This window comes from Tupaia chinensis, unplaced genomic scaffold (assembly GCF_000334495.1).
Source record: "Tupaia chinensis unplaced genomic scaffold, TupChi_1.0 Scaffold147433_1, whole genome shotgun sequence".
Lineage (NCBI taxonomy): Eukaryota > Metazoa > Chordata > Mammalia > Scandentia > Tupaiidae > Tupaia > Tupaia belangeri.
Genome location: NW_006207284.1, coordinates 2,008,506 through 2,035,936, shown reverse-complemented (window position 1 = coordinate 2,035,936; position 27,431 = coordinate 2,008,506). Strand labels below are relative to the sequence as shown.

Below are 27,431 nucleotides of genomic sequence, written 5' to 3'. Positions count from 1 at the left end.
TCTGTTGTTGAGGAAAGGGTCCCTGGCTCTGAACTGTGGACACGCTGCTTCCTGTGCGTTACTAGGAGATGGTCTGTAATAATCAGTAAAATACAAACAAAACAGTAATGTTATCATTTTAGAGGAGGGAAAAGAGAATATGTTAGCTCTTTGGCAACGTGGAATGGAAGAATACTTAATTAAAAATAGGGAGGGACCAGCAGATGGTGTAATGGTTATGTCACTGGACTCCCACATAGTCGACAACGGTTTGAATGCTGGACCCAGCAACTTAAAACTTACTCTGCGCATGTGTGAGTGTGTGCCCAAGATCCCAAAAGGAGAATGGAGGACAAAGGATTGTGGCATGGCCATCTACCCTGGAGGGAGAGTTCTCACTTTCTCTCTCTCTCTCTGTATCTTTTCAGCAAGCATACTTGTCCTATAGCAAAAAGAAAAAAAAAAAACTCTCTTAAAAAAAAATGATGGGAAAATATCCACATGAGAAGGGGGAATAGTATAAGGTTTTGAGGTGACAGGAAAGAGTAGGTTTAGAATCGCAGATGAAGAGATTTGCCTTAGGGAAGAGAAATTTCCCTCTTGTTACAAACAGACAGGAAGTGAGGTAGTGTAAAAGCAAGGAAAGGTTAACAGAATTCTCAGAGGATTATTCCATTTCCTCCAGCCAAGAGGTCTGAAAGCCAGGAGTCATGGGTTTTATTTTGAAAATGGAAATTGTTTCTACCACTTACTGGAGAAATATGATAATAAGAGTTAATGTTCTTCTCATTTTTTTATGTGCTAAAATATAATTACAAGCTTATTTCATGTGTTAACTCATTTAATTCTCTTCACAACCCTGTGAAGTACAGGTACTTTTATCTCCTTTTACAGATAGGTAATAAAAGCACAGAGATTAAATGACTCACTCAGCATCTCTCAGACTGTAAATGATGGAGGCTAGATCCAAACCCAGTTTGGCTCCACAGTGTGTGCTTATTTCACTAGGATTAAATTTAATATTTATTAGTGACCGTATATTAAAGTGGTGCCCATTTTCTATTAGTGATTTTTAGCATTCCTTTATAGGCATGGGGAAGGTATAGAATTAAAAGTTCACTCCGTCTGTATATTATAATTTTTTAAGAATTATTTTTTAACTTTATTTATTTATCTTTTTTAATTTGACCAGAGAGGGACAGAGTGAGAGTGAGAGAGAGATGGAAAGTGAGAAAAGCTGCCCGGTCTGGGATTTGAACCACAGTCAGCCATGTGGGAGTCCAGCGCCGTTAACCTTGTGCCACCTCCTGGCCCTAGTGTGTTATAATTTTTAACACCCAACTAAAGTTTAGTTATGACCAGTGGATGGAGTTTAGAAAGAAATCAAGAATGTTTTTTAAAAATTGAATTCAATTTTAAAAGAATTAGATGAGCTATTCTGTATGATCAATGACTTTTATGGTCAAACTCCCTTGAAATCAACTTTCATGAAAAAGTTTTTTAAGTCCATAAATAATGCTATTGACTTTATTTTCTAACTTTGTTAAAATTTGGATAACTCAGTAGAGTTATGTCCTTCATAGTAATGTTCTCTCATCTATCTTCCCATGATAGATAGATGAATGGTAGGTGGATAGATTGATGGATGGATGGATGGATGGATGAGTAAGTGGGTAGATAGATAGATAGATAAATAGATTAGGATTAGGTTGAATGTTATATTATCATTTGTTTCAAAAGTTTTATGGAAATATTTAAGATCCCAGATTGTTTTGTGAAATTGTGTTAGCTAAGATTACATCAGTAAGCTATTCTTAGGGTATTGTATACCATCTACTTGTGGAATTTTGTCAGTGTCAAGCGATTAAATGTATCAGAGGTGTTAGATTTCTGTTTACAGATATATTCACAAGGAAATAAAACATGCTTAAGATAAGAAAACACTTCCAGTAGTTTATCTGAGCCATCTTTTGCAATGAGGTGTTTTCTTCGGGGAAATTTTAGCATGGGACTTTATAAAAATGTCCAAAGCCCTGACATTACATTATGAAACTGCTAGTCTTCCTAGAAGGCTGTGTTCTACTATGTTTGAAACTGTTTCTTCAGGTTGATGAAATAGTTTCTAAATTAAGAGCTATGGGCAAGGAGGATGGAATAGCAGGAGACAAATGTTTAGTCTTTCTCTTTTGGTGGGCAGTAGAGGGCAAATAAGCAATGCATGTTTTCCTTTACTGTGGGACTTCCTTTTTTTAAATTTAAGATCATTTTAAAAGGGAAAAGATAAATCAGCTTCTCAAAACAAAGACATGAATGAAAAACAATAAAAGCAAACTATATAATTGTAGAAACAAGAGAGTGAAGATATCAACCAGTGAATGAATAAATAAAATGCATATATTCATGTGATGAAATATTACTTGGCAATTAAAAACAAAGTATGAATACATGCTATGACAAGGACTGCAAATACTGCGCTAAACGAAAGAAATCAGTCACAAAAGCACATAGTGTATAATTCTATTTATAGGAAATGTCCAAAATAGTCAAATTCATAGAGGTGGAAAGTAGGTTGATGGTTGCCTAGAGCTGAGAGTAATGGGGGCATTGAGAGGTGGCAGCTGCGAGGTAAAGGGATGTTTTTTAGGGTAATAAATCTGATTTTTTTAAGAAAGCATTTGAATGCATTGTGTTTAGTATTCTATTTATTCAATAACATTTACATTTAATTAGTGGTAAGTGTGAACTGGACCCTGTTGCTAAGCCTCAGCAAGCAGTCCTATCTTGGTAGGGCTAAAACCCCAGAAAAATTGCCATATTGCACATGTCTTAATGAATTTTGAATGTTAAATAAATTGCATATTCATTTTTAAAAGAAACATAATTTGCAAACAAGTTCTTGTTCAGATAATTTAAAATCTGACAATGCATTGATGGTTTAGAATAAAAGATAATTAAAATTTATGTATAGGGACCAGCAGTTGGCATAATGACTATGTCGTTGGACTCCCACGTAGTCGACTGCAGTTTGAGTCCCAGACCCAGTGGCTTAAACTCATGCTGGGCATGTGTGCATGCGTGCCCAAGATCCCAAGAGAATAATGGAGGGGAAGGGATTGTGGCGTGGCCATCCCCCCTGGGGGACGATTTCTCTCTTTCTGTCTTTCTGTCTCTGTCTTTATGGTGAGCATGCCCTATAGCAAAAACCTCTCCAAAAATAAATAAATAAATAAATAAATAAATGTATAATATACTTTAAAATGCAAAACTATGCTATCCCCAACATAAGAACCTAAGCGAATTGTAAAAGTTCATTTGTAACATGGGTATTTTGGTACTCCAAACACATTTTCTCCTGGGAGGCAACATCTTCAACTGATGACTGAGTTGCTAGGTTAATCTTAGCCTTTTAGTCAGTTATATAATTGAACTTTATATATTATATTTGATATTAATAATGAGCATAAGCCTTTCCGAAGCAATGATTGCAGGGAAAGGGGGGTTGAGTTTTGGCACCAGCAGTTCTGTTATGATAGGGAGGGGGTAGTATCGGTGGAAGGGTCTCTGCAGAAATAGCTCTGGGATGAGGAGAAGGAATACATCTGAGACTAAGGAATACAGTGATTCTGTAGTTGGTAAGTTCAGACTAGATAGTAATGAATGTACCTTAAAAATACTCCAACCTGACATGTACTTTTCGAAGGGCTTATCGCAGTAAATATAGCTCTTTAAGCAAACATGCACTTTATTAAAGTGGTTCTGTTGCCATGACAACATATCCAGAATTTATAGCTCCTCGTTTTGAAAGGACTAAATTTCCACTTTCTGAGGCACTGAAATCCAAGGCTAAAGTTCTTAACAGCCTCCAGTCTCATTGCATGATGAATTTCTGTTGTTTTGAAAATTTAGACACACAAATATAGCTTACAGAATAATTCTTGTGACTTTACGGACATATGCATAAATTTTAAGTAGGCATTTTTCAAATTTTTAATCTTCATTATTATCAAAGCTACATAATATCAATAGTTTACTGACCACAAATGACCATTTCAAAAAATAGCAGTCCCCTAATCTTATTCCCTAAAGGCAGGACTTTTTATTTTTTTTTTTTTTTTTTTGGAGAGGTTTTCGCTATAGGGCGCGTATGCTCGCCAGACAGACAGAGAGAGACATAGAGACAGAAAGCGAGAAATCACCCCCCCAGGGGGGATGGTCACGCCGCAATCCCTTCTCCTCCATTTTCCTCTTGGGATCTTGGGCATGCATGCACATGCGCCCAGCGTGAGTTTTAAGCCACCAAGTCCGGGACGCGAACCACAGTCGACTACATGGGAGTCCAGCGACATAGCCATTACGCTAACTACTGGTTCCCTACTTTTTATTCTTTTAGCTAATTTTTCTAATGTTTACTTCAAGTTTCTCAACACCATACAACTTTTTTTTTTTTTTGAGAGAGAGATTTTAGCTACAGGACTCGTGCACTCACCAGACAGACAGAGACAGACAGAAAGCAGGAAATCACCCCCCAGGGGGGATGGCCACGCAGCAATTCCTTCTTCTCCATTTTCCTCTCGGGATCTTGGGCACGCACGCACATGTGCCCAGTGTGAGTTTTAAGCCACCGGATCCAGAACTTGAACCGCGGTTGACTACATGGGATTCCAGCGACATAGCATTATGCTAACTGCTGGTCCCTAACACCATACAACTTCTTAGTTTGCATTACTGCTTACTTCGTCATTTTAGCTCTCATCATTTGGGTTTTCAACATGGAAGATGAAATTTTAGCTTTCCCTCTCTTCCCCATCCTCACATGCATGCCTTTTGCCTGTTTCCATTCTTCTACTGAAGTGATAGGTACAGTTTTACCGATTTTATAGCAACTGACACTGATTTTTGGCTTCATCAGTATTCACCTTGTATATAATTATAATAGAGCCATGTTTACAACATTTATGGATGAACCATGTGATATACTAGGATATCTTTTTGTTCTTCAACTAATTTTATTTTCTTTGGAGTTAATAATTATCAAGGATTTTTTTTTCCTTCTGCTCTTTTTGCTTAGTTTTCTGTATACTCATCACTGATTCATCCTAGAAGTTTCCCTTATGCAGTTAATCTTCTCCTGATATTTTAAAACATTAAAGATTGAGTTAATTATACCTTCTTAAAAAAATATCCCCTGGAAGTCAGCAGGTGACATGAAGGTTAAGGCACTGGATCCCACATGGCCAGCTTCGTGGTTTGAGTCCCGAACCTCCAGCATGAGAATCATGCTGGGTGCATGTGTGTGCATACCCAAAATCCTGAGGGGATAATGGAGGAGCAGGGATTATGGCTTGGCCATCCCCTCTAGGGGGTGATTTCTCGCCTTTCCTCTCTCGATCCGTCTCTGGCGAGCACACGCACCCTATAGCAAAAACTAAAAAACTTAAAAAACGATTCCCTGGTATGTTCTAATCAGCTCCAATGTGCACTGTTACAGAGCTCTCGTCCTGGAGTTTTTCCTTATTTCTCTATGGTGCCGAACCACCTCTTTCCTTGATATTTGTTCTTTCTTTCTTTACTCTCTTGGTTCATTGGAGCGTATTGTTCAGTAGCCTTCCAAGAAAGGGTACATTGGAGGTAAATTATTGGAGTCCCTTGCATATTTGAAAATATCTTTATTATACTATATACTTAATTTAGAGATCGTATTCTCTCAGAATTTCTGGTGTTGGTGTTGAGAAATCCAAAGCAAGTCAAAATGTTTATTCTATTTTGATTCTATGAAATCTTTTCCTCCCCTCTCTAGAAGCTTATGAAATCATTTATTGCCTGTAGTGTTTTAAAATTTTATGATTATGGACCTTGCTCTAGGTCCATTTTAATTCACTGTGAGGAATACTCAGTGAGTATTTTCCATTTTGGAAACTTATGCTCTTAGGGTCTATGGAACATTTTTTTCTTTCCTCTGTATTGTTTTCTGGGACTTTTATTTATATATTGCCTTCATGGCCTGATTCCCTAATTTTTTTTAAGTTTGTTTTATTCATGAATGAGAGCACATGTGTACACATGAGAGAGGGGCACCCTTGAATGGGCCTTGTCATACTGTGATCCCCTTTTCCTAGCCTTCCACCTCATCAGGACCTTAGACATATGTTCAGGCACTTGTCTGTTCCAGGTCAACCAGGAATCCGAACGCATAGCCAGCCACGTGGCCACCAGCACTGCAGTTCTGGTTTGATTGCTCCATGAAGGCTGAGCCCCTAATTTTCTTATATTTTATATTTTCTCTGTTATTTTATGTCAGCTTTCAGGGAGATTTCTTCAGCTTAATAGCCAGTGGATTTTAAATTTCTGTTATTGTATTTTTAATTCCTGAGGGTATTTTTGCCCTCTGAGCATTCCTTTTTTGTACCACCCTGTAGTTGTTTTATAAATGCAATTTATTACAGTTTTTCTCTCTGCATACTTGATCTGTTCATGTTGTTTGCTTTCTTTCTTTTTTAATGATGTGGCTTTTTTAAAAAAGAATTATTTAACTTTATTTATTTATTTTAAATTAACCAGAGAGGGACAGAGAGAGAGATAAAGTGAGAAAGCAAGCTGTCAGGTCCTGGACTTGAACCACGGTTGGCCATGTGGGAGTCCAGCATCCTTAACCACTATGTCACCTGCTGGCCCCAAGGTTGCTTTCTTTCTTTCCTTTTTTCTTAAATGTCTGGTGATTTAGAAAGACACTAGATTCCCATTAGCAGCTCTGTGCTTGGATATGGCTGATAGATTATAACTTTCAATAAAGGGTGATCTGGTATTAGTATGTTTAGGATTTTTTCCTTTGACTGGTCAGATTCCCCAATTAAGAATTATTTTATATGATTTGGCTCTCTTGCCTGAAGGAAATAAACCTGTTTGTCTGTTTTGATGTATGTTGGGTATAAGAAGGCTGAGAGGGCGGGGCAGATCTAGGCATTTATAATGTAACTTTCATTTAATCCCTATGCTTTTATAGGATGTAACTGCCATCAGAATGGGATTCTTTCACCCAAATGTCATCTGTTTTACCCTGTCCTTCCATATGCCCCTTACTTGGGGGATTTCTACTTCCTTAGGTTACCGAAAGAACAAAGCAGCGAAAAATTAATAGATATTACTAATTTTAATGCATTTTTCTTGCTATATTAAAAGTGCTATGACTTTTAATAGACATTTTTATAACTAATAAGATTTCACTGTTGATATTTAGGCAGGTGCTGTAAAGGACTATATTAAGATGATGCTTCAGAATGATTCACTGAAATTTCTGGTATTCGCTCACCATTTAAGCATGCTCCAAGCTTGTACGGAAGCAGTCATTGAAAACAAGGTATGTTACCATTTTTCTATAAAATGCTTTTTAGAATGCAAATTTTTTTCTATACTAAACCCAATTATACTCCTAAAATTAAGAGAAATATTTTTTGCCTTATTTATATGATGGTATATAAGTTAGTATTCAGTATTGTTATTTCAAAATATACTAAGATAATTATTATTATGACAATAGTATATTGTCACAATAATAGTTATCTGGATTCACTAAAGATATGCTCCTTGTTGGCTATAAGGGAATTCTATTTTTGTTCCTTGGATAGTACCATTTCAGCGGGTTAGGCAGTTAAAAGTTAAATTTTTTGTTTACCTACATGGCAGACCTTGAATACTGGACACACAGGGGAAAAGGAGAAAATTGTCAACTAGTATTTGTCCCCAACTACATTCAGATCTTTTGAACTTTCAGGCAGTATAGTTTATAAAAAATAACTATTAAGATTTAATGTAGCTAACCTAGCAGGTAGTGTGAAAGTTAAAGCAACTAGATGCCACATGGCTGATTTACGGTTCTAGTCCTGGACCCAGCAGCTTTAAAATCATACCAGGTACATGTGTGCATGCATGCCCAAAATCCTAGGAATGTGGAGGAGAAAGGATTACAGAGTTGCTATCTGCCCCAGGAAGTGATTTCTCATTTTCCTTTTTTTTTTGGAGAGGTTTTTGCCATAGGGCGCGTGCACTCGCCAGACAGACAGAGAGAGACAGAGAGACAGAAAGCGAGAAATCGCCCCCCAGGGGGGATGGTCACGCCACAATCCCTTCTCCTCCATTCTCCTCTCAGGATCTTGGGCACGCACACACACGTGCCCGGCGTGAGTTTTAAGCCACCGGGTCTGGGACGTGAACCGCGGTCGACTACGTGGAAGTCTACCGACATAGACATTACGCTAACTGCTGGTCCCTCATTTTCCTTTTCTCTCTTTCTTTCTCTCTAGCAAGCAAATGTCCCTATAGTAAAAAAAAAAAAAAGAAAAAAAAAAACAAAAAAAAAAACAACAACATTGAATTTGAAATATATGGCACAGAGGCCAACCCTATACCCTAGTGGTTAAAGGAACCAGATCTCGTATGGCTGATAGTGGTTTGAATCCCAGCCCTCCAGTGGCTTGAAATATAGGCTTAGCACATGTGTGTGCCTACCCAAAATTCTGACAAGATTGGGAGAGAATGGAGGAGAAAGGATTGTGGTTTGACCACGCCACATTGAGAAGTACTTTCTCCCTCTATTTCTGTCTGTCTGGTAAGCATATGTCCTCCCTGGCAAACTAAAAAGGAAAAGAAAGGGGGACCAGCAGTTAGCGTAGTGGCTATGTCACTGGATTCCCATGTAGTTGACTGCGGTTCAAGTCCCAGACCCGGTGGCTTAAAACTCACGCTGTGGGTGTGTGCGTGCGTGCCCAAGATCCCGAGAGGAGAATGGAGGAGAAGGGATTGCAGTGTGGCCATACCCCCTTGGGGGTGATTTTCCACTTTCTGTCCCTCTGTCTCTCTCTGTCTTTCTGGCGAGCACACGCGCCCTATAGCAAAAACCTCTAAAAAATTCATTTGGCTATAGTTAATGAAACATTTGACCAACTCTATCCTTTTTTTAAAGTTTATTAATTTCTTCCATGAATGAGAGAGAGGAAGGAAGGAAGGAAGGAAGAAAAGAAGGAAAGAGGAAATACCTCAGGTAATTTATCAGTTTTACTGCATTTTCTTAAGGCCAGCAATAGTTCTGTCAGTGACAGCATCTTCCATTTTTTCTGTCAAAGTTTGAACCTGTCATCTGCTCTCTTTATGTACTGAGGGCTTGTAGGGTTAGGCAGAAGCAGCCAAAAATTTCCTGACAAATTATATGAACTATATATACATGTAGTAACAGAGCCACTTGCCTTTATAGGTAGAATTTAAAAAAAAAAGAAAGAAAGAAAGAAACAAAGTACGGGGGCCAGCAGATGGCACAGAGGTTAAGACACTGGATCCCATATGACTGACTGCCAGTGTTGAGTCCCAGACCCAGCGACTTGGAAGTCACCCCAGCACGTTTATGTGTGCTCAAATCTTAAGAGAAAAATAGAAAAGGGACTGTCGTGTCCATTTCCCTCTCTTGGGGGCAGGGGCGATTTCTCACTTTCCATGTCTCTCTGTCTCTGGCAAGCGCTTGTGCCTCTTACCAAACTAATTATGAAACAAAGTAAAAATAAACATTCATAAATCTCAGCTATTCAAGGCTGTATTTTCTTTTGAAGTGCATATATAATAAATGAGACTTTGAAATTTAGATCCTATATTTGTTTTTACAAAATCGAGTTACAAATTCTTTTTAGCTATTCTAACACAGACTAATTGCTCCCTTTTCTCAACTCAAGTCATTCTTAAAAACAACACTTCGTTTTAACACTTCTACTTCTCCCCCCGCCCCCAATTTTGTCTACAGGGCACATGAATTTACCAGAGAGAGAGAAAACATTCCCTAGTGGGGATGGCCATACTGCAATCCCTTCTCTTCCATCTTCCTTTTTGGGCACACGCACATGTCCCCAGAGTGATTTTCAAACTTCCAGGTCAAGACTTGAATGGTGCAGTCATTCATGTGGGTCCCAGCCACATTAATATCTATACCACCTACTTACTCAGTTTAACACTTCTTAAAAATTTGTATGGATGTCACATTTCCCCACCTCAATCCAGATGACAATGTCACATATATCTTTTAAGTTGAATAATATGAAAAAAGAATGCTCAAATGGTAGATTAAAACAATATTTTCCCAGTTAATATTTGGGATATTTTAGAAATAAATGCACCACTCTTCATGAATCATTAATGTGTAAGCAGAATCCCTTTTCTCCTTTTTCACATGTGTGGTTTTATTTGTATTCAGAATTAGTGAACATGTAACTGTGAAGCTACTCTGGCCCATTGTTTCAACTGCATACCAATTTACACAAAATTTTATCGAAAATGTTAGGTTAATTCAAAAGTGATTTGTGAAACTCCTGCTATATACAAGGCATTGTCTTTGGCATTGATGGAATAAAGATGAATTAGACATGGACCCTCCCATCAACTAGTTTAGAAGATTAAAAAAATAAAATGTTATAGTATAAGAAGCTTTTAAGAAACTTGGTTAATTTTTTTCTTGTATAACTTTTGCTAACCTGTCACCTTAACCAATTTATATTTTGTCACTTGACCCAGAGAGTAAGCATAGCGAGGCCTGATGGCACATACCTGTCATCCCAGCTACTCAGGAGACTGAGACAGAGAATCATGAATTCAAGGCCACATGGGCAACATAGCAAGATCTTGTCTCTTAAAGCCAAAAAAATCTACAAAATATATAAACTGACATGGTATACAGCAGCTCATCCTAATTTTGTCATTTCTCTTGTTGATGCTAGACTCGTTACATTAGGATAGATGGAAGTGTGCCTTCCTCAGAAAGAATACATCTTGTTAATCAGTTTCAAAAGGATCCTGATACCCGTGTGGCTATCCTAAGCATTCAGGCTGCTGGCCAGGTAAGAAATTTTGGGTCTAAATTCAATCATGAAATATTGTGGAGCTAATAAAAAGATATTAACCCGTAACTTTGGTTAGTTAGCTTGTAACTTTATTTCTGGATATCTGGTGTTAGAAATATTAATATTCATTCCATTTCAGAGAGTGTTGGGGTGAAATAGGAAGAGGCCTCAACATCTTTGACCTTGGTCTTCCTGAATTTTCAAAGAAACAAATTCCAAAAGGAGCATGGTTAATTTCACTGTAATACTTTTCCATGGCCTTTTTTCCTTCCTTTGCATTTGCATAGAATTTTCTCATACCTTTCTCTTTTTTCTTTTTAAATTTTTTTAAATTTTTATATTTTTATTATTTTTTGAGAGGTTTTTGCTATAGGGCGTGTGCACTCGCCAGAGAGAGACAGAGAGACAGAAAGTGAGAAATTACCCCCAAGAGGGGATGGCCACGTTGCAATCTCTACTCCTCCATTCACCTCTCAGGATCTTGGGCATGCACGCACACACGCACATGCGCCTGGCGTGAGTTTTAAGCCACTGGGTCTGGGACGCGAACCACGGTCGACTACATGGGAGTCCAGTGACATAGCCATTACACTAACTGCTGGTCCCCCCTTTTTAAAATTTTTTAAGAATTATTTTATTTGACTTTCTTTCTTTATTTTAATTTGATCAGAGAGAGACAGAGTGAGAGAGAGAGAGAGGGAAAGTGAGAAAGCAAGCCACTGGGTCCAGGACTCGAACCACAGTCGGCCATGTGGGAGTCTAGTGCCCTTAACCACCCCGTCACCTGCTGATTCCTCTCATACCTTTCTTATAACAGTTATGATTACTTAGCTGTGTTTCATCAGGGTCTGCAAGGTAAAGTGTCCTGAGAGTAGAGAACTCTTTGTTCTCAGAACTTTTTGTGGAGTACTTCTGGTTTGTCCCCTTAGGATTATGTGTGGTTGCAAATAAATGAAAACTCAGATTAAGAGTGACTTCTGAGAAAACCAGTGGCATGGTGGTTAAAGCAGCTGGATTATGCATGGGCAACTATATAGTTCAAGTCCTGGATCCAGCAGCTTGAAAAATATGGTGGCACATATGTGTATATGCTCAGAATCCCAAAAGGAGGAAGAAATGGAGAAGGGATTGTGGTGGGGGTACTTCCTCATTTTCTCTCTCTGTCTCCTGTGAGCATCCATGCCCTCTGATAAAATTTTTTTTAAAAATGAGAATTCAGTGTCCAAGTTTTCTTTTCTTTTTTTAATTTAATATATTTTATTTTAGTTTCTTTTATACATTCAATCACTGTACATTACTTAGCTTGTAAAGTGACTTTTCCTGACATGTATATAGTCTAAGCCTAGCACTATAGTTCCATGAAGTCCTTAGACCCCATGGCCATTCTGGCTTTCTGCCTTAGCACTTCTAGCAAGTATCTCTGATCTTGGCGGGCTCTTGGAGGTACTCCATCATCTCTGCAGTCCAAGTGGCTGACTGGAGAAAGGCATGCTGCAGCTTGATGGCCTATAGTCAGCCCCACAGCCACACCTAACTTCAAAGGAAGCTGGGAAAGTATCCTTTATTCCAGATGGCAACTCCAACAACCAGCCGAAAGTCAGGTAAATGTTACGAAGAAATAAGAGAAGACGGGATCAGCAGATGGCATCCTGGTTACGTCACTGGACTCCCACGTAGTCAACCACTGTTCAAGTCCTGGACTCAGCAGCTTAAAACTCATGCCAGGTGCATGTGTATGTGTGCCCAAAATCGCAAAAGGAGAATGGAGGAGAAGGGATTGTGACATAGCCAGACCCCTGGGCGGGGGGTGATTTCTCATTTTCTGTCTCTCTGGCAAGGGCATATGCCTTCTAGCAAAAATATCTCTCTTAAAAATAAAAAAGAAAAGAGAAGGATAGATATTACAGAAAGCAATGGCAGTCTCTTCCATTGTATGACGGGGGCTTCAAAAAATTTGTGGGAAACACAGAATTAGAATATGAGTTTATTTTGGTGCACAAATTTTGAAATCCATGCATAGTTTTTCTTAAAACACATTTTCTATGAATTCTTTGAAAACTTTTTGTATATAAGTCTTTCTAGACTTCTTTTCTGTTAAGAGTGTAAAATACTGTGATGTAAATCTCTACAGCAGGATATTTAACATAGGGAAAAATAGTTGAGTACGCTGCTGTGCATCTTGGCCTGGAATATGCCACAGACCTGCTTTTACTCAGCTGAGTGGTGTAAGTAAAGTTATAGAGCAAGAGAAACTGGTGAGGATGGAGCAGTTCTAGAACACACTAGGAGTTCCAACCAAAAGGAGGGTTGTCTCAACACTTCTCTCATATTGGATTAAACTTCTGATAATCTGTTAGAATATTCCAGCCATAGAGAAGATCACCAAAAACTTAACATTAGAAAGTACTCATTAGCAGGGAAGGTGATTAGTCCGAGAAAGCCTGACAGTGTAGTCTGGGATTTTTGAAATTTAAAAATAAATTTAAAAATTTTAAAAACCTTTTTGAAATTAAGACCTCTCATTTTATTCAGAGCTGTATTTCTGAAGACCTTGTCTAATTTAACATTCATATACTTGGAGACTAATGTCTTTATAGGAATAAAGGAAAGTAGAAAGGGCTTTGTTCTTGGTGTTGTGAGTCATGCATTATAGTTTAGTGGCTCTTTAGAATGATGCTGATCTTTTTAACTTTGCCAGAGAATGTGTACACTCACCAGAGATAGAGAGAGAGAGACAAAGAAAAGAAAGCCAGTAAGACCCACACGCACTGTGGGGCATGGTCATACCACAATCCCTTCTCCTTCATTTCTCTCTCCTTTTGGGATTTTGGGCACACATGTACACATACTCAGTGTGTTTTTCAAGCTGCTGGTCTAGGACTCAAACTGCATAGTCAGCCATGTGTGTTCCAGCTGCCTTAACCTCCCGACCACTGGCTGGCCCAAATGATTTTGATCTTGCCAGCATATTTTCCTTTATGCTTGTGTGGTCATATGATGCTTCTGTTTTTTTTTTTTTTTTTAAAGAATTATTTTATTTAACTTCATTTATTTACATATTTTTATTTGACCAGAGAGAGGCAGAGGGAGAGAGGGAAAATAAGAAAGCAAGCCACTAGGCCCAGGATTTGAACCACAGTTGGCCATGTGGGAGTTCAGCCAGCCCCCATATGATGCTTCTTATAAGCCTAGCATTGTCTCTTCAAATTCTACTTCCTCAGGCCCAGCAGGTGGCATGGTGGTTAAGGTGCTAGAGTCCCCATATGGTCAACGGCAGTTCGATTCCCAGACCCGGCAGCTTGAAAATCACTCCAGGCACTTGTGTGTTTATGTTCAAAGTTCCAGGGGGAGAATGGAGGAGAAGGGATTTAAGTGTGGCCATCCCCTCTGGGGGATGATTTCTCACTTTCCCTTTCTCTCCCTCTGTCTTTATCTCTCTGAATACACACACCCTATAGCAAACTAAAAGCAAAACCAAAAAAAACCTACTTCTTATTTTCATAGTATTATCTCTAATATTTTGTGGCAATTTTTGGTCCTAAATAGTGGCATGATTTAGCATCATGGTTTACTCTATCCACTTTTTTATTACTTCTAACTTCTTTTCTAAAGTGACTGATTTTCAGTAAATTTTTCAGCTTGAGAATGAATACTGTCATTTAATGAATGTTAATGTGACTTTGTTCTGTGGTATGAAAATATCTTAAGTTACAATAACATGTCAAAATAATACATAGATAGCAGTCATAAACATCACTCACTGTCAGAAGTTCTAGTGCATCTGAACAGCAGCATGGATTGGCTGATTCTCCCAGTGGATGGACAGGATCTCTGCTAACCACCCAGCATCATTTGCTAATATGCAGCAGTAGCATGAGCATGTTACATTTCATTCAGTCTACCAAGTTTAAAGTTATGTAGATTTAACGTTTTTTTAGTCTAACAAAACATAACCAATATTTTAAATTACAATATTATAAAATTATATAAAATGCAGTTGCATTATATATATTGAGTCATAGGAATTAAAGTTCAGGGTCTTCAGGATGTCATGTGAGAAATTTACTGGAAGAAAGCAATGTGACTGGAGACATGATTTTCTTGCTTTGTCGCACAGCAGTATGAATTAAATGAAGAGGATGTTAATGCTTTCTGCCTAGTTGCTATGGTTACCATGTGTTAGAATTTATATTCTTGTTTATAATGTATTTTATTAGATCTTCCACTACTAATGTCAATTCAGTCTTAATCAGAGAATAAAGTGATTTTGTTTTATATATATATATATATATATATATCCAGCAAGCTGACCTTTAAAATATCTTTCACATATATTTTTTGTAGCTTACCTGGCTATCTTGCAGTAAGAAGTCATCATCTGCATTTTATGAGCAAATGATTTTAATTTAGCTTCAAATGAATGAATGGTTTGTTTTTAAGTGCTCCAGTGTTCTCTTCTCCCTTTAACATGTTCAGAAAGACTTTATCACATATGTCTTTGTATTACATTCCCAATTTATTTGCATCTTAATTTCTTGATTTTGCTTAGGGTTTAACATTTACGGCCGCAAGTCATGTCGTATTTGCTGAATTGTACTGGGACCCTGGACATATAAAACAAGCAGAAGACCGTGCTCACCGAATTGGACAGTGCAGTTCTGTGAATATTCACTATCTCATTGCCAATGGGACTCTAGACACCCTTATGTGGGGAATGTTGAATCGCAAGGTAAAGCTTGAATTTAAACCAAGTTACCAACTTACTTACCGTGATACATTGCTTGTATGAGTTAGGAGGCTGATTCAGGGTTTAACAACTGTTAATAATACTTACGTACATATACTGAGGTAATGCTGATCGATAGATAATAGAGAACACGTTCACAAAAGGCTTCAATTAGTAGTACCCTGCCTGTTAAACTCTACTGTAAGAGAGGCATGAGTGGGTCCATGTATTTCTGTTATCTTCCAATCCCTTCCTCAACTACTTTAAATGATAGAAGGATAGGGTCAGCTAGCAAGGACCATAATGTTAAGATTTCAACACAGGAATTTTGGGGAGACATTCAGTCCATTGCATTCCACCCCAGGCTCCAAAAATTCATGTCTATTAATTCTAAAGTCTAAGGTCCAAAGTCCCAATACCATTCATGAGGGTTCCACCTTCATGACCTAATCGCCTCCTAATTTTCCCATCTTCTAATACCATTACATTGAGAGTTAGGAATTTAATATAATAAATTTGGGAACAGAACACAATCATTCAGACTGTAGCAGTGTTTTTCAAGTACTCAGTACAGGTATTCAAAGTGCCCGTTCATATGTAGGTTAAATTTTAATATACATATAAGTTTTAATATAAATACATGTAAATATCAGAATAAAAGTTTTATAAAGTGATTTTGTTATATATATATATATATATATATATATATCCAGCAAGCTGACCTTTAAAATATCTTTCACATATATTTTTTGTAGCTTACCTGGCTATCTTGCAGTAAGAAGTCATCATCTGCATTTTATGAGCAAATGATTTTAATTTAGCTTCAAATGAATGAATGGTTTGTTTTTAAGTGCTCCAGTGTTCTCTTCTCCCTTTAACATGTTCAGAAAGACTTTATCACATATGTCTTTGTATTACATTCCCAATTTATTTGCATCTTAATTTCTTGATTTTGCTTAGGGTTTAACATTTACGGCCGCAAGTCATGTCGTATTTGCTGAATTGTACTGGGACCCTGGACATATAAAACAAGCAGAAGACCGTGCTCACCGAATTGGACAGTGCAGTTCTGTGAATATTCACTATCTCATTGCCAATGGGACTCTAGACACCCTTATGTGGGGAATGTTGAATCGCAAGGTAAAGCTTGAATTTAAACCAAGTTACCAACTTACTTACCGTGATACATTGCTTGTATGAGTTAGGAGGCTGATTCAGGGTTTAACAACTGTTAATAATACTTACGTACATATACTGAGGTAATGCTGATCGATAGATAATAGAGAACACGTTCACAAAAGGCTTCAATTAGTAGTACCCTGCCTGTTAAACTCTACTGTAAGAGAGGCATGAGTGGGTCCATGTATTTCTGTTATCTTCCAATCCCTTCCTCAACTACTTTAAATGATAGAAGGATAGGGTCAGCTAGCAAGGACCATAATGTTAAGATTTCAACACAGGAATTTTGGGGAGACATTCAGTCCATTGCATTCCACCCCAGGCTCCAAAAATTCATGTCTATTAATTCTAAAGTCTAAGGTCCAAAGTCCCAATACCATTCATGAGGGTTCCACCTTCATGACCTAATCGCCTCCTAATTTTCCCATCTTCTAATACCATTACATTGAGAGTTAGGAATTTAATATAATAAATTTGGGAACAGAACACAATCATTCAGACTGTAGCAGTGTTTTTCAAGTACTCAGTACAGGTATTCAAAGTGCCCGTTCATATGTAGGTTAAATTTTAATATACATATAAGTTTTAATATAAATACATGTAAATATCAGAATAAAAGTTTTATGAGAAAAGAAACTAGTATAATTTCTCTAGTTAGATCTTTAGATCTTTTTCTCATTAAACATAGCAATCATTGACTTGGTAGTTTGGTTGTAATTTTGAATAATTATATTACTAAAGCCTATGATATCTCAGGAGGATAAGATTTAGTGGATAGCTTGTCATTTAAATGCCAAATCAAGTTACCACTTAGTTAATGTCAAATGTGAGGTGAACAGTTGTGAAATTCATGTGCTTTTCCATCTTACAGGCTCAGGTTACAGGGAGCACACTGAATGGTAGGAAGGAAAAAATTCAGGCAGAGGAAGATGATAAGGAAAAATGGGATTTCCTGCAGTTTGCGGAAGCTTGGACTCCAAATGACAATTCTGAAGAACTAAGGAAGGAAGTTTTGTTCACTCACGTAAGATTATAGAACTTATTCTTTACTCTTTTCTTTTTTTTAATATCCTAAAACTTTAACTTTAGCATACATTGTTTTAAATAGCAACTCTCAATTATTCATACAGTCGAACAGAAGCTTACATAAAGCTGAAAAGTTAGAGGTTTTAACATTGATAGAAGGAGGCTACTGCATTGGCTACTATTTTCCAATACTTTGAGAACTTACTGTTTAGCTCCTTAGATAAATAAACTGCATATAATCCAGCCATCAGAAGAAATTATGGAAGGCTATCTTTATGACCTTGAGGTTGGAGAATAATATCTTAAATTTTCCTCAAAGAATACAAAGAGTAAGGGGAAAAATTAAGATATTTGACTATATTAAAATGTAAGACTTTTGGAGGCCAGTAGGTGGTTGGTGTTTAAGTAGGCCAGTAGGTTGTGATGGTTAAGGCACTGGACTCACACACGACTGACCATGGTTCGAGTCCCAGAACCAGCAGCTTGAAAATCACACTGGGCATGTGTGCATGCATGTCCCAAATCACTCTGGGCACATGTGTATGTACGCTCAAAATCTCAAGAGGAGAATGGATGAGAAAGAATAGCGTATGGCCACCCCCCCCTGAACAGGATTTCTCACTGTCTCCCTCTGTGTCTCTCCAGTAAGGTAATATTGCCCTGTGGCAAAAACTTTAAAAAAAAAAAAAAAATTGAAGTACATTCTCACACACACATATGTACCTGTTGTTTTTTAAAAGTTTGTTTGAAGAAAATTGTATCTGTATACAAAGTTTTTAAAAAATCACTAGCCAAATCTTACTTTCTTGACTTAAGTGTGCTTCTCTCATAGTTTAGTGTTATCTCGCACAGATTTTTTTTTATACATGTACTGTATTATATAAATTGTGACCTTCTGAGGTAGGGATCCTTTGTTTAGATTTGTTTTTCCTTGTTTTTATTTACTTGTTTGTTGTTTGGCAAGCATACAATTGAGTTTAGGTGAGCATGCCTGTGTACAAGCAAAGGAATATCCATTCTTTGAAGGTTCACTGACAATAGGCAGATTAATAAGGGAAAAGCATACAAGTTTTACTTAATATATGTATTTGTGTGTATACAGAAGTTATACAAAATATGAACTCAAAGAGGGGGCAGGGGGTTGAAACTCAAATACCCTCTTCACAGGGGAGAAGAAAATTGGGGTGCAGACAACTTTAAAATAAATTATTTTTAGGGAGAAAGAATGAGGCCAATGCTCAGATAATGGTGAGTAAATGATTCTATTTGGGAATCGAATGGGTGTGGGAGGTGAACAATAGCTTGTGATAAAATCTCTCCAGGTGTGCTTTCCTAAGACTTCTTCCTGTGATATCAGTTTACTGAGTATTGGAGAAGTCATGATGTGTTTTTCTGTTTTTCTATGGAAAAATGTGTCCTGACTTTCCAGAAGACCCAATAGCTAATGAAACCTCAGGGAGGAGTCCAGAGGTGTTTGTTTTACTCTTCGGTGGGTTTATTCTGTAAGTAGTTAATGGGGTATCAGAGCAAAGCCCTTTCCTGTACTTGGGGAGAAAAAACAGGCTCAAAGATGATCTGGAAATGGGGGCAGCAGAAAGGTCAGAGAGAGAGCTTTGTTCTGAGGTGTTTCTTCAATTCAGCCAGTCTTCCAGGTCTTGCTTTCTGAACCCAGCACACCCTCACCACTCTGTCTTTCCAGCCTCCAGCCTTATGCATTTTAAGAAATGTTCAGTTTGTTAAAAGAGCCTCAGGAAGTTTAGTCTAGTGATGAACATATTTTTCTTCTGAATGTTGACAGAATTTTAGCGTTTCCTATGGGAATTTTTCTATTTATACTGATTTCTTTCTGATCCTTTTTAAAAGCCTTTTCAAAAAAATTTCCAGCATATAGTATTTTTAGGATACTTCCAGTTCTGTCAGTTAAACTTTGCCAAATTAACCAAACTTGCCAATTGTCTTTAAAAACTTATTTCACTAAAAAGTTTATTGCAGTTCTAATTAGATGGTTTTTAACAGCTTGTGGCTATTTCTGTCATGTCAGCATTTTAAGGAATGTTCATTTCATCGCTGTCCTAGCTTCCTGAAGATTGTGTATGTTAGTCAGTCGACGTATAACTCAGCCCAACCTGGCAACCCCAGAGAAGGGGAAAGGAAGGCCGAGCAGCTCAAAAGAGGAGACAGATAAGCAGAGAGTAAGCCTTTAGAGCAAGAGAGGATAAACTGAGGGCAGGAAGGAAGTCTGGAGGTCCAGCCTAGCTCCCCATAGTTTAACTCTGCCTGTCCGTTAGTTACATTCAGAATCCTGTGAACCCTAGAAGTGATTTTTAGAAAACCAATGAGTTTGGCAAATTCGGCAAATTAATCTTCACTGACCTGGGTTTCAGGTGAATTGACTTTTAGCATGTTGGTTCTGAACAAGTAAGTCACTTATCTATGCTTTTAGCAAATCAGTTTTCTATGACTTGACCTAGAGGCTAATATTATTATGATCATGAGTCTTGGGGATAAGGAAACCTATGGTTAGGAAGAGAAAGAGAAGAATGAGAAAAACAATCTTTCTTAAAAACTTTGTATTAGTTTTGATGTCATCTTCCTCCTTTATCCTTGGTGCTCATTGCCTGTCAGAATTGCACTCCTTCCTTCTCTTCATCAGAATTCTTTTTCTGCCATATAATCCAATTGGGATTTAAAAAACAAACAAACCAATATGGAATCAGGGCTAGTATTCTCTCAGCATATACCAGTATAAGTGCACTTGATCATTAAAATATTGAAATATTTTGGTACACTTGATAAATAGCTGTTGCTCTATCTCTTCAGTACTCCATTGCCCCACCACTAGGGCTTTCTAGTCCTTCCCATGATCTGAGATCATATGGAGCCTCTATGTCTCCACTTCAACTCAACATTGGCTAATGCCATGCTATACTGTTGTTAAATATTTGAATAATACCCTGCATGAAACTCATGGACGTAAATGTATGTAACTTTTTACCCATCTTAGATATATTTCCATTTTTTTTCTTTCTTTCTTTTTTTTTGTTTTTTTTTTTTTGAGAGGTTTTTGTTATAGGGTGTATGCACTCGCCAGACAGAGACAGAGAGGCAGAAAGTGAGAAATCACCCCCCAGAGGGGATGGCTACGCCGCAATCCCTTCTCCCCCATTCTCCTCTCGGGATCTTGGGCACGCACGCACACGTGCCCAGCATGAGTTTTAAGCCACCGGGTCCGGGACACGAACCGCGGTTGACTACGTGGGAGTCCAGTGACATAGCCATTACACTAACTGCTGGTCCCGATATATTTCCATTTTTAACGAAATTATTTATTAGCCTATGTTAACATTAAATTAATATCTGACTTAATTGAAGAGAAAAAAATTCTACCACCACCAAGAAAGGTTCTTTGCACAGCCCCATGGCTTTCCTTAAGTAAGAGTCCTGCTTGGGAGTTCACTGCCAAGGTCACCGCCTCAGGTGTAATTGGGCCAGTTTCCACGGCTTCTTTCTTTTTTCTCTGACATCTAAGTACTCTTCTGGTTTTGAGGTATTTTGATTTTCCTACAATGGCTTCCATTGAATTAGGTAAAGTAGGTCATCTCCAGATAGGAGAGAAATTTATGGATAATAGTTGTATTAGTCAGAGTTCTCTAGGAAGACAGAACTAATAGGTTTATATAGCTAGATAAGATTAGATTTGTTGGGAGAATCAGTTCACACAATTATAGCAGCTGAGAAGTCCCACACCAGGCCACCTATAAGCTGGAGATCCTAGGATGCTGATAGCATGGCTCAGTCCAAGTTCAAAGGCCTCAGGTAAACAAGTCAATGACAAGCCTTGAGTTCTGATTTCCAAAGCAACAGAAATCTGTCTTGCTCAGTCTCAGAAGAGACCAATTCATTCATTCATCCACTCATCCTATATTTATTCTATCCAAGGCCCTGTTGAGTGAAACATGCCTGCCCACAATGAGGGTAGATTTTTAGCCTGTAGCTACTCAGACTTGCTTGTTAATCCCTTCTGGAAACACCCCCACAAACACACCCAGTGTGATGCTTTCTCAAGGTGGTTCTCAGTTCAGTCAAGTTGATACCCAAACTATCCATCACAATAGTGTATGTTGTCATTTCCATATGATGAAGTTTCTAATAAAGTAGACTCAGTGGAGTATTCAAACAGTGAGCCTCCCTCTTTCTCTAGTTTTCCTGTCTTCTTTTGCTCTTTTCTCCATAACAGGTAATCAGCAATGTTGTTTGTTCAGCCATTTGGGTCCCTAGGCTTCTAGGTTCCTTTCAGTCATTGCATATAAAGTACCCTAAAAGAAACGGTGCATAAATGATTCACAGGCGAGCACTAGAGAAGACTATAATTTAGTAGGCCGTGAGTCTGGCTCCTGCTTAGGACACGTCTTCTTTCTCTCACGGCTTCTCTTCAAGTCTCAGTAAGCCAGAGCTGCTTCCATCCTGTTACTTCAAACAGCAGTTTTCTACCCCTTTGGAATCTCTAGGCCGTGTCCCAGTTCAGCCAGAACTGGTCCTCCTGGTTATTTCTTGGCAACTCTTGATTCAAACTACACTGCAGTCTCGGCCTTCCCTGGTCACTGTGTTGGTTTTGTGCTCTCTCACTGCAGGTCTCCATTTTCCTTCCTCCCCACTGGCCCCTGCCTGGTCGTTTACCTTCCTTACCTTACCTGTGTGCTGGCAGCTTTGGCCTCTCTCAAAGTGCTGCCTTTTCTCCACCCTCCAGCCCAGCCATCCTCAAGCCCCTGGTTTGCTGTCCTCAAGGGCTTCTAAGCCATCCTTCTTCCAAGTCAAATTTACATTTCAAACACCCACATTTGCATTTAAAATATGTAGGGTGGTTGCTGGTCTGCTGCAAAAATACTACATGTAGTTAAGGAGAGCTCTTGAGCATAACTATGAAATTTTAAAATGCTTTAAAAATTCAAAATTGAACTGCATTTTAGATTAAATGCCAACTTTGTATGAAATTTTTTGTTGTGGGCTAAGAAATGCAAATAAAAAGTTGTCTCAGGGCCTGCTGGTTGGGTAGTGGTTAAGGCACTGGAATTCCACATGTCTGACCACTGTTCAAGTTCTAGACCGGTGACTTGAAAATCATGCCTGCATATGTGTATGCATGCCCCAAATCCTAGGAGAGTGGAGGAGAAAGGGCTATAAATATGGCCATCCCCTGAAGGAGGTGATTTCTCACTTTCTCTGTTTGTTTCTCTCTGATGGGCACATGCACCCTATGGCCAAAACCAAAAATAAATAAATAAATAAATAAAAATAAATAATTTTTTTAAAAAGTTGTCTCATATAGATAAGAAATAACCTACTTGGGGCTAGCAGGTGACATGGTGTTTAAGGCACTAGACCGCCACATGGCCAACTACGGTGCAAGTCTCGGACCTGCCAGCTTACTTTCTTACTTTCCCTCTCTCTCTCTCTGTCTCTCTCTGGTGAGCACACATGTCCCCATAGCAAGTTAAATAATAATAATAATAGTAAATAAAATTTATTAATTCTTTAAAAAACATAACCTTCTTTCCTATATACTGTCTAGTTAAAAAAATGGTAGTAGTAGGAACAGCAGATGGTGGAATGGTTACGTCGCTGGACTCTCATGTAGTCGACAGTGGTTCAAGTCTTAGACCCAGCATCTTAAAAGTCTTAAACTCACACTAGGCACGTGTGCATGTGTACACAAAATCCCGAGAGGAGAATGGAAAAGAAGGGATTGTGATGTGGCCATTCCCCTCACAGGAGGAAGGGTATTATATAATGCTTTCAGTCTCTCTGTCTCCAGTGAGCACAAGTGCCCTATAGGAAAAATCTCTCTCTAAAAAAAAAAAATGGTAGTAGCATAAAGAAAGTTGACCAAAGGAGCTGTGGCTTTTCTGAAGTCTAAATCTCTCTTGTCCAAAGCCTCTTTTTTAAGAATATGCTAAAAACACTGGTATTTGGGGGCTAGTACATCACACATTAGAATCATTACCTAATATATATTTTAGAAATTGAAACTGTTCTGAAAAAATTCATAATTTGTTTGTACACTAGCCTAATGATAGGACAGGAGGGAGACCTCACTGTTATGGATAGAAAGATGCAAATATCTCATTATAGCTTACAACACATTGTGTCATTATCAGATATTTTTCTCATTAGGTTTATGACTTCAGTGCATTCAGCAAAAATAATTAACATGTATTAACCCTAACATGATCTATTTAATATTTAACACCAGGAGGGAGATACTATTATCGTGTCCCACTAAAGTTCGGACAAGTTACATGATCTCTCTACATGTATATCCAACAAGTGGCAGAGATGAGATTTGCACCCAAGCCTTTCAGCTCTGAAGTCTCTGATATTGCCAGACTACGTTAGATACATTAGATTTAGCATATCATAGGCCCTCCATAAATAGATGTGAAAGAAATAACAATGCTGAAACATTGCAGCTCGGTTTGACTGTTGTTCTTGGGATGTCTACCACATACAGGGCAGTCAAAGATCATTCATTTTGTAAGCATTTATTAAGATGATATAATATGCAGATCAAAACCCCACTGATGTATTGCTTCATACTCACTAGGATTGCTAAAATAAAAAAGGTAAGTATTGGCTATAATGTAGAGAAACTGGAACATTCATACATTGCTGGCAAGAATATAAAACGATACAGCCATTTTGGGGATTTTTCATCTTTAGGTTTTTGCCATAGGACATGTGTGCAGGAGAGAGACAGAGAGTGGGAAAGTAAGAAATCACCCATCTGAGAGGATGGCCATGCAGCAATCCCTTCTCCTCCATTCTCCTCTCAGAATTTGGGTATGCACACAAACATGCCCAGGGTAATTTTCAAACTGCTGGGTCCAGGTCTTGAACCACTATTGGGCTTGTAGGAGTCCAGCACCTTGGCCACTACCCCACCTTGTGGCCCTGATGCAGCCATTTTGTAAAACAGTCTAGCAGTTTCTCCAGATGTTAAACATAAAGTTACCATGTGACCTAGAAATTCAATTCTCAAGGGAACTGAAAACGTCTAGTCACACACAAACTTGTACATAGAAGTCATAGCAGCTTGTTTTATAATAGCCAAAATAGAACAGTCAAATGTCCTTACAGTGATGAATGCATAAACAAAATGTGGTTTATCCATGGAGTAAAATATTATTTAGCCTTGAAAGGATTGAAGTCTTTACAAACCTGTAACATGTGTGAACCCTGAAAATACTTGACAGTGAAAGAAGCCACACACAAAGGCCAGCAGCTGTGTGAGTCCTTGTACATGACTTGGCCAAGATGGGCAAATTCACAGAGACAAAGTCAATTAGCAGTTAAGAGCTTCAGGGGACGAGGGAGGAAAAGAACATTTCAACAACTTGAGTTTTAAAGATTTAATTGGAAGGCCAGCAGGTAGAGTAGTAGGGCACTGGACTTCTACTTGGTTGACCATGGTTCAGATCCCGGACCCGGCGGCTTGACAATCACACCGTTTGCATGTGCCTATGTGCCGAAAGTCCTGAGAGGAGAATAGAGGAGAAGGGATTGTGACATAGCCATCCTCCACAGGGGGACTTCTCACTTTCTGTCTCTGTTTCTCCAGCGAACACATGTGCCCTATGGCAAAAATCTCTCAAGGAAAAAAAAAAAGATCTAATTGGCTGGTATGTAGCAATTAATGAATTGAGCAGCATCCCTTCTATGAAGTAGAAAGGCACTTTGCTACAGGTGCAGAGCAGAAGATCTGAAGCAAGCAGAAACAAGAAACAAAAAGTAGATGGGACCAGCAGTTAGCGTAATGGCTATGTCGCTGGACTCCCACGTAGTCGACCGCAGTTCGTGTCCCAGACCCAGTGCCTTAAAACTCACGCTGGGCACGTGTGCGTGCGTGTCCAAGATCCCGAGAGGAGAATGGAGGAAAAGGGATTGCAGCATGACCATCCCCCCTGGAGGGTGATTTCTCACTTTCTGTCTCTGTCTCTCTCTGTCTGGCGAGCGCACGTGCCCTATAGCAAAAAACCTCTAAAAAAAAAAAAAGAAAAAAAGAAAGAAAAAGTAGAAAAACCGGCCTGTTTTGAAGTTCAGTTTGATAAAGTGGCACCCAGCATAAATGACTTCATTTAGGTTTGGTCTGGTCTGTTGAGGACTATGTGCAAGAGTCCAGTTTAAAAAGACAGCTTTCCACACACTGTATGTAACAGCGCCTAACTGGTATCGGTTCCTTTTTCATTTTTTCTCTGGACAAGTTCTCATCATGTCACAGTCCTCCTCCCTCAGCCTCCCAGTTGCCAGTCGGTGGGGTTTCTTCTTGATGAAATGTTCTACAATTAATCAGTGGTAATGGTTGTACAACTCTGAGTATACTAAAAGACAGTGAATTGGATACTTTAAAAGGGCAAATTTGGGGCAACCAGGTGGTTAAAGTGTGAACTTTCACACGGCCAACCACAGTTCGGGTCCTGGACTGGGCAACTTGAAACTCACACCAGGTACATGTGTATGTGCACACACGCACTCAAAATCCCAGGGGGAGAGTAGAGAAGGGATTGTGGTGTGGCCATCCCCCTGGGGGTGGGTGATTTCTCACTGTCCCTCTAACTGTCTCTCTGCTGTGAATGCACATACTCTATGGTTTAAAAAAAAAAAACTTTTAAAAAGACAGGGAAGGGGCAAATTTTATGATATAAGAACTGTATCTCAAAAAAGTTCTAAGTTTGAAAAATACTACCCGCTAAATTCTAAGGATGCAAAGATAAAGAAAAGAGCAAACTTTCCTTGGAGCTTACTCTTTAGGTGGAAGAAATAGTTGTACACAAATCATTTTGATGCAGCATGAGGTCTGAGAACACAGGATGGACTGTAGGATTTGGGAAAGATCCCATTAGGAAACACCTGAGCTGGGTTTTGAAGGGTAAGTTCAAAAGCAGTGGGCTCTATTTCAGGCAGAGGAAACATCAGTAGCACAGTGACATGAAGAGATCATCACTGTCCTGGGAATGGGAAGTCTGTGAATGTGTGAGGTAAGGGACATAAGAAGCGACGAAGCCTAAAATGCTGGCCCTAAGTGGCTGTACAGGAGCCCACACACGCCGGGCCAAGAAGCACGACTGTCCTCCAAGTGTGTAGTGTCATTAGAGAGTTTTAAGCAGATGAATGACATGACCAGATTTCTGTTTTCAAAATCCTAGTGGTAGTGTGGGAAATGGATGGGAAGGAGAAAAGACAGCAGTTATTGGAGTCAGTGGTATCTGGGAAATTGGGTTATTTTTGCCCACCCCATACCCCATTTCAGCTGTGGCGAAGGCCTTTCTTCTCTGATTTATTCAAGCCTGAGTACTTGATTGGGTCATAGTTCAAGCTGAGTGGGTCCCTGGGAGGGACACCCCTGCACTGCAACCTCCATGCTGAATAAAGCCACAGAGCCTGCTAGGCTGGCCCTAAGGCTTCCTCTGCTACTGGATTTGGGATAAGAAGTAAGGAGTCCCATTTTGGCCAAAATTTTACATTGGTGCAAATTTTACATTGGCATGGGTCTATTAATAAAGCCTGTGCCTTTTTATTTATGAGGCATTAATATGTATAAGCTCATTTGTCAGAGATTCCCAGCAGGGATTAGGGGCTCTAAAAGCTGACCTGAA

At 38.7% G+C, this 27,431-nt stretch overlaps 1 protein-coding gene across 2 annotated transcripts in view; it reads left to right on the top strand.

The window, feature by feature from the left end:
- Positions 1 to 27,431, top strand: part of ZRANB3 (zinc finger RANBP2-type containing 3) — a 269,156-nt gene that overhangs the window by 197,676 nt on the left and 44,049 nt on the right. The window contains exons 9-12 of one of the 2 annotated variants that reach the window (XM_027768770.1): positions 7,214 to 7,333; positions 10,728 to 10,847; positions 15,400 to 15,579; positions 17,627 to 17,779. In XM_027768770.1, coding sequence (XP_027624571.1) covers positions 7,214 to 7,333; positions 10,728 to 10,847; positions 15,400 to 15,579; positions 17,627 to 17,779 — 573 coding nt within the window. Of the gene's footprint in view, positions 1 to 7,213; positions 7,334 to 10,727; positions 10,848 to 15,399; positions 15,580 to 16,540; positions 16,717 to 17,626; positions 17,780 to 27,431 lie in introns of those variants that run through there. The other variant, XM_006169719.2, reaches the window with a different exon arrangement.